This window comes from Falco rusticolus, chromosome 13 (assembly GCF_015220075.1).
Source record: "Falco rusticolus isolate bFalRus1 chromosome 13, bFalRus1.pri, whole genome shotgun sequence".
Taxonomy (NCBI): Eukaryota; Metazoa; Chordata; class Aves; order Falconiformes; family Falconidae; genus Falco; species Falco rusticolus.
This window is the reverse complement of record NC_051199.1, coordinates 30165647-30178040: the sequence shown is the minus strand read 5'-3', so window position 1 is coordinate 30178040 and position 12394 is coordinate 30165647. Positions and strand designations below refer to the sequence as shown.

The 12394-nt window shown below is 42.1% G+C and overlaps 1 protein-coding gene across 6 annotated transcripts in view; it reads left to right on the top strand.

Annotated features, from left to right (window-relative positions):
• The window catches only part of MED12L (mediator complex subunit 12L), a 150067-nt gene that overhangs the window by 6239 nt on the left and 131434 nt on the right, over positions 1 to 12394 (top strand). For all 6 annotated transcript variants that reach the window (XM_037407173.1, XM_037407172.1, XM_037407170.1 and 3 more), the window contains exons 2-10: positions 807 to 911; positions 2794 to 2985; positions 4870 to 5029; positions 7187 to 7356; positions 8000 to 8110; positions 8536 to 8805; positions 11067 to 11216; positions 11754 to 11853; positions 12040 to 12176. In XM_037407173.1, coding sequence (XP_037263070.1) covers positions 807 to 911; positions 2794 to 2985; positions 4870 to 5029; positions 7187 to 7356; positions 8000 to 8110; positions 8536 to 8805; positions 11067 to 11216; positions 11754 to 11853; positions 12040 to 12176 — 1395 coding nt within the window. The remainder of the gene's footprint in view (positions 1 to 806; positions 912 to 2793; positions 2986 to 4869; positions 5030 to 7186; positions 7357 to 7999; positions 8111 to 8535; positions 8806 to 11066; positions 11217 to 11753; positions 11854 to 12039; positions 12177 to 12394) is intronic.

Here is a 12394-nt window from a genome sequence, read left to right as displayed (position 1 = left end):
ATATGATCCAGCTAAGCCTGCTTAAATACCGATAAGCAGCAAAATGAAGGTGTGTTGGTAGTTAGGAGACTAGTAATGCTTCCACTGTGAAAGTAACTTCAGAAGAAATGGGTTTTGTTGCAACAGGGACAGATGTTCACTTGAAATTGTTTCTGCTGGAGGTGGTCTGCTTCTTATTTCAGTAGATGTTCTCAAATGGTGGTTGTGGGGCCACAAAGTGAAATGGTAATGTTTTAAACTCAAGAAAACAAGGATGCAAACATGTTTTCATGTTGGTAAAATGGATGCGCATGATTCTGGCGATAACGAGGGATGTGCAGCAGCATTCTGTTGTGGAGCAATGCATCTGGTTCCAGTGATCCTGGTGTATCTCGAGGAGAGGAGGGTGCGCTGCTGCCCTTCCTCTGGTCAGGATGGCTGGTGACTGGCACTGTTTTCATGAGGAAGATTTATAGCTGGGTGCTAGGGAACACTCCAGGGTTTATGAAGGCTGCCAAGGCCTTGTTTCCTGCTACCCTTTTCATGGGCAGCAATCCTCTTTCAGGAAAACAAGTGGCATCCTTATCAAGTTATGGCCTTGAAGCCTGTAGTAAGGCAAACACTTACTGGGGACTGGAGGATAGGAGTGGCATCGTGTTCCCCTTCACTGAAATCCCCTGGGTGTGCAAAGTGCTTTGAGGGTTCAGGTGAACGCAGAGTGGAACATACTAGCAAATACATACATTTTCTTTATAAAAACGTGCTTCTCAGAATTATGTGACTTCTTAAATTGTCATTTCATTTTTTTCTCTTAAAACACTTTGCAGGATGAACTTACTGCAGTGAATGTGAAGCAAGGCTTCAGTAATGCACCTGCCTTCTCTGGAGATGAGCATGGATCTGCTAGAAATATTGTCATTAATGCCTCAAAGGTAAGACAGGGCTTTTCAGTCTGAGTATATTCACTGAAATTGGAACCAAGCTGGCTGGGGTTGCACTTAGTTCTTGACTGCTTTGCTTTCTAGTTGGAAGTCTTCATATTAAAGTTAATTACAGAACTAACATAAGAAGGCTGCACAGTGTTTCTGCTATCTACTGTTATCAGCCTTCAGAGGAAAACATGGATGCCAAGAGCAAAACGTGACTAGCACACTTCAGTGTAGAAGAGATGTTAATTTTTGCTCTTGTTCTTTTATTTGCTTCACTTACAAAGACAGTAGTGACTCCTTCCCTGGGAGCTCCTAGTATTTACACATCTTTAGCCTGCTTTCATCTTGTTATCTGTTTCATCAGGGTGTTTTTTGCCAGGAGAAACTGGTCACTGTGGTCCAGGTCTCTTGAAAATGTGTTCTTGGATTGTCTAGTGAAATTCAGCTTAGCTTTCCTGTAGTGTTTTTTGAGTATCAAAGAAGTGTGATATACAGAAGAGCAATAAAAATAACTAAAATATTAGTCCTTCAAATTGAAAATAGTAGCTGTTTAGGAAAAAACCCAACATCCCCTATTTCTATGAGGGATTTGTCCAGATTCATGCACAGCCTCCCTCCCTCGCTCCCCCCCCCCCCCCCCCCCCCTCCGGCATTCTGTTGGGAAAGCAGGAAGAAGTGGTTTCAAAGGAGACTGTTGTCAAGAAGCTTATACAAATGTTTTCAGCCAAAGTAATTTTCTGCTGTTTGACTTTTAAAATATATAACTTTTTATGGCTTATTGGAAAGTGTGAATTTACTTACACATTGATGCTCTTTTAGTTTAGCGGAAGAAGAGATACAAGTAAATAACAGGGTTGCTATTGTTGAAATGTTAAAGGTTTTCCTGTTACATTCTTCTGATTTTGTTTTCTAGAATTGTTACTTGCACGCGCTTTCTGTCTTATGTTTTAATTATTCGTGTTTTTGACTATTGAACATAAGTGTTTGAAAAGTAAAATGGAATTTCACAAGAAAGTGCTTGTAGTTATTTGGAAGATTTAAGTGTAGAATTACCATAATAAGTTCAGTATCTCCTAAAAGCTTTTCATATATTTTAAAATTACCTAGCTATGAATATATTTATTAGAAAATAAAACATTTTATTCTTACTGACAGGCCTAAAAATTAGTTTCTATTGCAGTAATTTTGAAAAGTAAATAAGCTTACATGGGAAGTAAAACTTACATTGTTTTTTTTTCTGCTGTTTTGGGATTGAAAATGCTGGGGAAGCAAATCTTGCAAAGCTTTTTATTTTGGATGTATGGAGTAGTAGTGGAGGTGTTTGGAATAGAAATCAGAGCACTTCCTAGATTACCCAGATCTTTGAACCTTTGCCTGCTGTAACTAATGATGGAAAGACAATCAAAGTGGTTCTTGCGAGAGCGTAGTTTGTTCTAGATAGAAGCAAAAAGCCAGTATTTACACACTTTATGCTATGGTAAAGTGTAAATAAGGGGAGGAGGGTTCTGAGACCTGGTAAGAATACCCTGAACTGCGGCCTGAATCTGAGACGCTGATCAGCCAAAGGGATGTGGCTCTGGGCATTCACCATGACCTGGCCTAAACGGCAGCTGTACCTCTGGTATCTGGGGACTGGTCATCTTGGGCTTGGTTTTGCTGACCTGCACCTTCTGCAGTGATACTGCAGAAGTGTTGCATGGGTGCTTAAAATCAAGAATCCCCATCTCCTAGCTGCAGGGAATTAAAGTGTAATCTTATTAGATTGATAGCCTGAACTAGAGTGATTACTGCATCTATTCACGTGGAAATCCTTCGTGCATTAATGTAGGATAGATGCTTACCTACTGCGTTGTCATATATGTTTTGCCTTTTTTTTTCTCACCAGATTGGCGCTTACTTTAGCAGCATACTAGCGGAAAAGCTAAAACTTAACACTTTCCAGGACACAGGGAAGAAGAAACCACAAGTAAATGCCAAAGACAACTACTGGCTGGTTACTGCTCGGTCTCAGAGTGCAATTCACAACTGGTTCACAGATTTAGCAGGAAGTAAACCCCTGACTCTCTTAGCAAAAAAGGTATCAAAATACTCCTTCCTCCATTTCTTGGATATTGATTTGTACTGAATTGGGCTGTAAGAATAGGGCAGTATTTCTGAATGTGCTGGATGTGGAGCAGTGCTGGAGGCAGCTGCTGCTGTGCAGTGTGTTCCCTCTCTGCAAGGAGGGTGCCTGGGCAAAGGGGAACTTGGGATCTAGCTGGTAAGAAGTTCCTTTGAATGACTATGTTTCAGCTCAGGCATGTTTATTGTATTGACAGCCAGATTCTTTGCCTGTACACTTCACTTCAAGGGTCTATTTCTCAAGCAAAGGAACAGTTTACAGAAATTCTTGTGTCTGGCAAGGACATAGTAAGCTAGGAAGCTGATGCATTCTTAAAAGAACCTACCCACTAACTCCAACCCCTTTGTGTGCTCTTTGCATTTAAATTTGTATTAACAATTTTTGTTTAACAGTCTTATTAGTTGCATTCTTGTTAAAGTTTACAGTTAAGGAGAATTCTTGCTGCTTTGTAGCAGTCTGTATAACTGGAAGAGGCAATTTTGAACTATCTTTTTGGATCCTGCATGCTGTTAAGAACAGCAGCACAAAATAAGTTTGAAGTGGTCATTAAAACTCATCCAAGGCAGTATCTAGAACACAGTAATAAAGGTGCTTTTATTTGTGCCTTTCTTTCCTGGAGCTCTGTGTACAAGCAGCTAATCTGACAGTATCTGGGAGTTTTTCTGAGTATAAATTGAACTGAAACAGGGAACTTGTACTCCAAGACTATTGAACATAAATGGATCAAAATAACAGAAGGTACAAGTTTCACCAGTTTTTGGTCTGTTGCCATGCAGTTGGTGAAGAATATGTGCTGCTTTGCCACCAGTAGAGCCACCAGAAGAACAAGAGCTTTGCTGTGGCAAGCATGCCACCACCTTATGTTTCCCCTTAATTTTCTAAGAGGTTAACTTTGTGACTGGAATTGCTAGAGAGATGTCTTTCATTATTTTAAGTTTGTTTTTTCTTTTTTAATAACCATATTTATAAACCCACTGATAACAGTAAATAAGCATGTTAAGAACACTGAAATCGATTCTGTAGAGTCCCTAGACTGACCATTGAAGAACATAACAGGAGAGGGTCAGTGCTTTGTTTGCTGCTGTCTTCAGTGCCGATGCACCTCTGTTCACACACTCTGTCAGAAAGGTTGAGCGTGCCTGAAGGAGCAATGAGGATTTTTTGGTAGGTTGTGCTTGCGCTCCCTTCTGTCTGCACTGGGTATGAAATGTCTTGTTCTCACATATGTTGCTTTAACAATGCATTTCGAAATTATTCTACGTTTATGTGAACAGTGTAAGGATTGCTGTGACCCAATAGGGTGACTCTTTACCTGGAAGTCTTGTGGGACCAGCCCTGTTGTGTGCATAGCCAGTGCAGGCTGTATTGGCTGGCCAGGCTGTGTTTCCCTGGTGCACTCTGGTTATTGTGGACTCTCCTGAACCAGGGGCACCCAACAAAACTGACAGCATCCGTGTCGATGAGCCCTTACCCAAACCCTTGGTATATCCATTTCCCAGAGCTTCTGAGGACTAGCTTGCAGGACTGTTTCTGCACTTTGCATGTCTTTGGCTGTGTTGAGAGGTTTGCTGGTGGCCCTGTAGGCATGTCTGAGCAGGGGGAAGGATGCTCCTGATGAAACGTGGGGGAAGCGTGGGGCAGTATCTCTTTTTCGTTAAGTCTCTTAGTTTCTGTGTGTCTAGACAACAGGTGCTGGCAGTGTAGCGAGTTCCTAGGCTGATGAAGAGTTCTGCCACTGTCCAGGTAGTGCGGGGTTGAGCAGAGGAGGCCTGGGCTAACCCACAGGTGCCAGCTGCTATTTGGACTGTGTGATATAACTTGCTTCCTGTTTCATTTCAGGTTCCTATTCTCAGTAAAAAAGAAGATGTTTTTGCTTACTTAGCAAAATATTCTGTGCCACTGCTGCGAGCGGCATGGCTGATCAAAATGACATGTGCCTACTATGCTGCTATTTCTGAAGCTAAAATCAAGAAACGCCAGGCCACTGACCCAAATATTGGTAAACAACCTCTAATGTCTAAATGCATAATAATAGCTGAAGGGGCCTGCTCCTCTTGTTTGTGGTGGGTGACTTGCAGTTTCCTTCTCCCAAATTCCCCTTTTGCTCTTCACACCAAGAGATGCTGAACAGCCCCTCTCTCCAGCCTTTCAGGTTGTCTTCCCTTTCCTCTTGAAGGTTGTAAGCATTTTTTGAGTAGACCCTAGCAGGAGGCTTGGAGCAGACAGCAAGTGTGGGCTGGTTGTTTTCCTAATCTGGTGTGAATAGCTCTGCTAGCGAAAAGAGAGCATCTGTGCCTCTCCCGAGGGACTGAAGTGGTGATGCTGTGCACCAAGACTGGGGCTGTTCCTTTGCTTGGGACGTGTGCTCATTAGGGTGGAGTTAAAACAAACACCCTCTTGGTTGTCTGGAAGTGGGGGAGAAGGGGGAGTAAGGAGGAGGTGAGGAAAGCAGATTGTCCACTCTGTTGTGATAAATTGGTCTAGACCTAGTTTGCTGTGGCTGGGAGTAGTAGCTCTTTAAAGTAAAAGGGGTTTGTGCTTACTGGGAAGGTTCACGTGCATCGGGGTAGGCAGGTGCTCCTGCTCTGGTTCTGCTTCAGGATGGTGCCCATGGTGGCACCTGCTTCACAGCGAGGATGAAGGAAGCCGGTAAAGGTGTCTTTGGGCTGAGGGACCCATGACTGTTACGAACAAGTATTCTGAAGTAGGTTACTGAAGATTGTGTCCTCTGTCCAAATTCCCTGTTTTGCAAAGGTTATCGAGAGCTTTTTGGGAAGTAGTTTGCTGCATGTTACTGAGCAGCCTTTGACAGTTCCCAAAATGTTTTATATCTGTGCCTCAGGTAACAGAAAGGGGGTTACATGGTTTCCTAACTCAGTGGCACAGAGATATTGGTAATTGCTTTGGGAAAATATTCTTTCATACTGTCACATGAAATAAGTTTGAAGTAGTAGATTTGGAATTGTTTTTCCAAAAGTGAGTGAATGTTTGAAGTAATGTGGTTAAACTGCTCTATGGAAACACTAAAACCCGCTAGCTTCATACAGAAATTTCAGTGGATATGGATAGAAAAGCATTCAACACGTAGTCTGTTTATGTTGACAGAACTGCCAGTTACAAATGCAAAGGGAAAAAAGAATGAACGCGCTAGCTGAAGTCTGAGGTGGGTAGTAAACAGTGAAAAATAGTTGTGTTTGAGAGTGGTAGTTCCTGTAACTGACAGTAAACAGGCTTAGGTTGTCAAAGCAACTGCATTATGTATTCATAGAAGAGTGTGCTCTTCTGAAATGTGCTGCATGCTGATTAAATACAGCTCTGTGAGATGTTTGTCTCTGAGATACTAACAAATAACATTGGTTGTTCCAGTTACTGTTAAGAGAATGCCTGCCTTACAATTCCTCTTTTCCCAAAGCTTTATGTGTATGACCAAGCAAGTTTGTTCACTAATTTCTCCAGGTTATGCTAAATACAGAATTGTTACTGAAGCATGGAGGAAAACCTGGTAATTTTTAGTAGGTTTCTGTATTTGCTAAACAGCACTACTGACTTATCTAGGACAAAGGAAAGATAATCAGTCTTGCTTGCAGACCTCTGCACTGTGCTGGTCACTGTGACCTAAAAAACTGCTCCTGAGCTTTTGCGTTCTTGTCAGAGTAAAAATCTGGAGGAGTTGTCTGTTACAGAATGGTTGTAGAAAGAAGAGTTTTACATCCCATTGCTTGTGCAAAGTCCTGGTGAGTTTTATGTTGGCTGTATTTCGAGGGAGAAGGAAGAGGGATGTAAAGGTCCAGATGGAAGGAAGTAATGGAGTATATTTATTTTACCTATTTCAAGGCTGTTTTGTGGCTGAATGCTGAAATCTGATGAAAGAGACAGGTAATTCCCTAAAGGCATATTTTTGTGTCAGTGCCTTTTACGTCATGCGAAGCTAGCAGGCTGCTTACACACTTGACAGTATCTGTGCTTTGAGACCAATGCACAGGAGAGGCATGTAAGAAGTCCGTTAATTCCCACTAGGTGCTGCATTATGCAACCATGGGTTAATGCTTTAGAGGAATATATTTGATGACAAAGGCAATGTAAGTTTGTTTCAAATCTCACTGTGAAAGAAACCTTTTATCAGCTGAAGTGTTCTAATTGTAGGCTTATTTTGTAGAATGGACTCAAATTATAACCAAATACCTTCGGGAGCAGCTGGCAAAGGTTGCAGAGTTCTATCATGTGACTTCCAGTCAAGGCAACAGCTCTGTAGTGATGCCTCAAGAGATGGAACAAGCCCTGAAGCAGTGGGAATATAATGAAAAATTGTCATTTTATATGTTTCAGGTAATACTCCAAGAAGTGCATGGATTTTTTTAATTTTTTTTTTTAGGTTACCATTCTTGGAAAGTTCAATTTTAGAACTTAGTGGTAGCTTTTGTCATAAGACTTGCATAAACTGTAAATGCTAATTAATTTTAAAGATTTGCTAGCTGAAAAAGCTTTGATTTTCTTAGCGTGCCTGATTGCGATTGCAGCAAGGTATTCAATTATTCTCTCTTCTGTATCCCATGTTTTTAAGGGTCTTTTAAATTATTTTATATCAGGCTGCAGCCACCGTGGCGCGTGAAACCTTGGGTGTTGGAACGGTGGCCTGGCTGTTCAGTTCCACATGGTTCTAGCCCAGAATAACTCTGGTTGTTTCTACCCAAGGTTAGAAATATCGGAAGGGTTGCTGGGAGGGAGTCTGTCAGCCGTAAGTCAGACAGCCTGCTGAATTTGACCTGCTGTATGCAGCTGCTTCCCTATTCATAGGACTGCTGTGATGGTGGCTGGTTCCTGCATGGTTGAGGTGGTTGAGGGTCTTGGTAGCTCTGTGCTGATGTGGGTAATGAGACCTAAACCAGAAATGAAATGAAACTTGTAATTACACGCCTGCTTGTTCAGTGCTCCCAGTTAATATGTGATCTGTTATTTTAAATCCTTTAAGGAAGGAATGCTTGAGAGACATGAGTATTTGACGTGGATACTGGATGTTTTGGAAAAAATCAGACCCACTGATGATGATCTTCTTAAGCTGTTGCTCCCGCTAATGTTGCAGGTACATGCATATTTTAAAGCCAGAGTCAATATAAGCATGATTCATACATGAATGATTTTAATATTTGTGGTGGTGAAACCTATATGAACGTTTTTACTTAGGACATTTAAGGAAATATATTGCACAGTGCATGTTTGGAATTTATAAACACCTTTAAAATGTTCATACTTTATAATCCTTAACTTGATTTGGTAGGATTCTGTTACTGTAACTGGTCCTGGAGGGCAGATGAAGTTTTGAAGAGACAGAAGTACAGATTGGCATTTGAGCTGCTCTTTTTTTATTTTTTATCTTCTGGACTCTTAAATATTGCAGGTGATCCCTTCCAGTTTATGCATGCCTAATGTTAGGTTGTTAAAGAAAATGAATACATGGAGTAGACTGTGTAGTAAACTATGCTTTTTTTTTTTTTTTTTTAATTTCAGTATTCAGAAGAGTTTGTTCAATCAGCTTACCTATCCCGTCGCCTTGCTTATTTTTGTGCCAGACGCCTGTCTTTATTGCTAAGTGATGGTCCCAACTTTGTAGCTGCACACTCTCCTCATATGATTATTGGACCAAGTAACCCTCCTCTGGCAGCCCCTAGTCCAACTGCGCCTGGTCCTGTGGTGAGCCCAGTACAGCTGGCCTGCTCAGATTTCCTCTCCTGCCCTCAACACCGTCCACTGGTGTATGGACTCAGTTGTATGCTGCAGGTAGGCCGATGTTCTGTTGCTGTTTGTTTTCAAGGCTATAACCATGCAGTTCATTGGAAAACAGTGGTTTTTGGGTGTGACAAGGTGTGCTAGTTGTGGTTTTAAATGTACCTGTGTTGATGAAAGGGTGAGGACTGAGTGGGTCTGGAGGGAGTAGGAAGCTGGATTCTCCACAGGGGCTGAGGCATGATGGTGGAACCACTTGGAGAAGCTTGTGGTGCTTGTGTGTCTGTCTGCACCTCTGCTGCAGGAAAGAGTGACTCCGCTGCCCAGGGATGGCCTTCCCCAGGCCTTCCCTCTGTGATGGAGTGTTTCTGGTGCAGTAATGCTCTGCCATCACATCCTTATCCGCAGTGAGCCTACATGGTTCTGCCAGGCCCTGTCTGTCTGCTGAGTGTGGCTGGGCAGAAGGCAGTACCATACACGCTCCTGCAAGTTCTAACCTTTGAGGGTTCCCTTGCTTTTCCCAGCTTGTCACTGATGCTTGGTGCCGCTGCAGGCTGCTTCATTCTGTTTTTGTCAGAATTATGAGCAGTTTGTATTGCCTCATCAACAGAAGAGACTGTTCACTTAAGCTTATTGCTCAGCAATAGCAGAACTGTCAAGACAGAAATTGTTTTCTAAAAAAGGACTTGTATGGTGAGCGGCAGTTGTTGTTTGCCTTCCTGAGTGCTGACCTGCTGAGACTTCCTGAAGCCCTCCTGCTGTTTGTCTCGGGGGTGGGGGTGGGGGGGGGTGGGTGGGTGGGGTGGGGGGATGGGGGGGGGAGGTGGGGGGATGGGGGGGGTGGGGGCGTGGGGTGGGAGTTATTGCACAGAGATGTCCTGGTGTGGTGGTATCAGGAGTATACTGAATGCTTGCAGGATCGCAAAATCACAGAGTGGGTGAGGTTGGCAGGGACCTTTTCAGATTACGTTGTCCACCCCCCACACTCGGACAGGGTTAGCTGGAGCAGATTCCCCAGGACCATGTCCAGCTGGATTTTTAACCTCTCTGGCACCTCTCTGGGCAACCTGCTTCAGTGCTGGACAACCCCCACAGTAAAAGAACACTTTCTTGCAGTATGCAGCCCTCTCTCTGAGGGCTGCTGCTTTCCCCTACGGTCATCACAGTGTGGGAAGTCCAGAGCCAGGAGGCAGGCTGGGTTGTATGCAGGGAAGGCTCAGTCAGCCCCCTCTGAAGAAAGTAAGTGGGAGAAGATCTGCATCCCTCTCTCTGCTGAGGGTGTATGGGTCAGGAAGTTAGGTTCTGTCTAGCTCTCAGTGTGCTGTGATGTTTTTCCTCTTGAACATGGATCTGTCCTGGGAACGTCAGCGTTTGGCTCCATCCTGGGCTGCTGGGGTATACCTGTGTACTCTGGCAGCTTTACAGCTGCTCTCCACTAGCAACACAGCTGGTCGTCTTTCTGCTTTTCATGTACTGTTTTGGTTTGTCTATGTGTGTGTGTTTTCTCTGGGTTTTTTCCCCTACCCCTTTGCCTTGTGCTACCAAGTGGGCCCAGAGGACAGCCTGGATTCAGACAAACTCTCCTCCTTTTCAGAGGAGCACTTCTCTAAGCAATGATTTTGCTAAGGTGCTGCTTTGTAATCTGGATCTGGACTGGGGGAGCTTCCCAAGAAGTAGTCCAGCCATCTCAAAAATAGCCATCTGTAAGAAGAATTAATTGCCATCATTTTAGATGATATTTAAGGTCTGACCCCAAAACACCAAAGCATTCTGCTTTTGCTCTGTACAACACCAACAGCTACAGGGTGATATGTACCTTCTGACAAGCTGCTTTGAAGCTTGTCAACAGAAAATCTTTCTAAGTAAATCTTTAGTTCTTGGTGCATTTCAGTGACTCTCTTGTGCTTTAAAATCTTGACAGAAGAGTTGATTTTAATTAGTTTCTTAAATTTTAGTATTTCACTTGTAGCTTCTTTCTGTAAGCTGAACACCAAAATTCTTTTTTTCTGAAGCCCATTCAAGTTTCACAGAAAGGATCTGACTGAAATTAGCCTTTGGTGATATTCTTTGATGGTTTTATGAAAGCAGTGCAAATAAGAATTGAACACATATATATTTAAATAATTAAAAGAGAAGCTGAATTTCCTCAAATGAGTGTTTTAAAGTAATTGTGCATAGGCCTCTCTTCTTGTTTCTTTCACTGTAGCAGTTAGACCAAAAGTGATTCTAGTCTCATGGAATCTGTTATTGTTCGTATTGTCTATCACACCTGTTTAGAGAAAGAAATTACTTCTGTTTTATACTATTGTTTGCAGACTGTAACTCTTTGTTGCCCAAGTGCCTTGGTGTGGAATTATTCCACAAATGAAAATAAGAACGTTAATCCAGGCTCACCTCTGGATTTACTTCAAGTTGCTCCATCTAGTTTACCTATGCCAGGTGGAAATTCAGCATTTAATCAGCAGGTGAGCTTTTTTCGTTGTCAGATTATTTAAAGATCTGATTTATCTCCCAATTAATGATTTGTGATCATTAGGACTACAGCCAAGTTTAGATATTTTTGTGGGTCTAGTTTCAAGAATAGTGTTGTGCTAGTTTTTTATGACTTTGTACTTTATTTGGGTACTGGTTTTTGTGAAAATACCAGGGATTTTATTTACAGTCAGATGTTTTCTGTTATTAAACTGAAATTACTTTAAGATGTAAAATGGCAAATAAGGAAACTTGGCGTACTGTACTGTGAGATGTGACTTTTCAGACATGCTGAAAGTTAACTTCAGCTAGCTCAGATGTAAGGAAAAAATAGTTTATGGTAGAAGATGATTTGTGACAGACAAAAAGCATTTGAATAGAATATACTTCAGTTTGTTGTTCCCAAATGTAGGGAGTGTTGTGGAACACTGTAGGGTACCTTGCTCCTGCTGAGGAAAGCTGTCACAAGCCTGAAATGAAAATTGAGACTTCCTACCACTAGCTAATTAGCAGCTGTCTTTTTTTTACAGGTTCGGGCAAAGATTTATGAAGTAGAACAGCAGATAAAACAAAGAGGTCGTGCTGTGGAGGTGCGGTGGTCTTTTGACAAGTGCCAAGAATCAACCGCAGGTAGGACAGCTCAAAAGGAAACAAATGTTGGGAGCTTTAGGGTTTACATCTGTTCTTCTTTGAGTATAATGCTTTTGCAATATGATTAATTCTAGTAATATATTTGACGGATGTAATGCAGTGTCTTCCTGTGTAAACATTTTTTTTCTTCACCCTCCCACCCCCCCATCTGACTCCCATCTCTAGGGGTGACCATCAGTCGAGTTTTGCACACCTTAGAAGTGTTGGATCGGCATTGTTTTGACAGATCAGATTCCAGCAATTCAATGGAGACACTTTATCATAAGATTTTCTGGGCAAATCAGAATAAAGATAACCAAGAGGTAATGGCTACATTCTCCTCTCACTTCATAATCTGTAGACAATGTATTTTATTTTAACTTAGGAGAATTGTGTGTAGTGTATATTTGATCCAAAAGCTTTGTGTTTTCTTTGTCAAGTAGTAAATAAAAAATACACATTTGATTTATTAGGAGAAAACAGCTCTCTGCTGTTGTAATTGAATTCTTCAGTTCTATGTACTGTAAACCTCTCTTAGGAG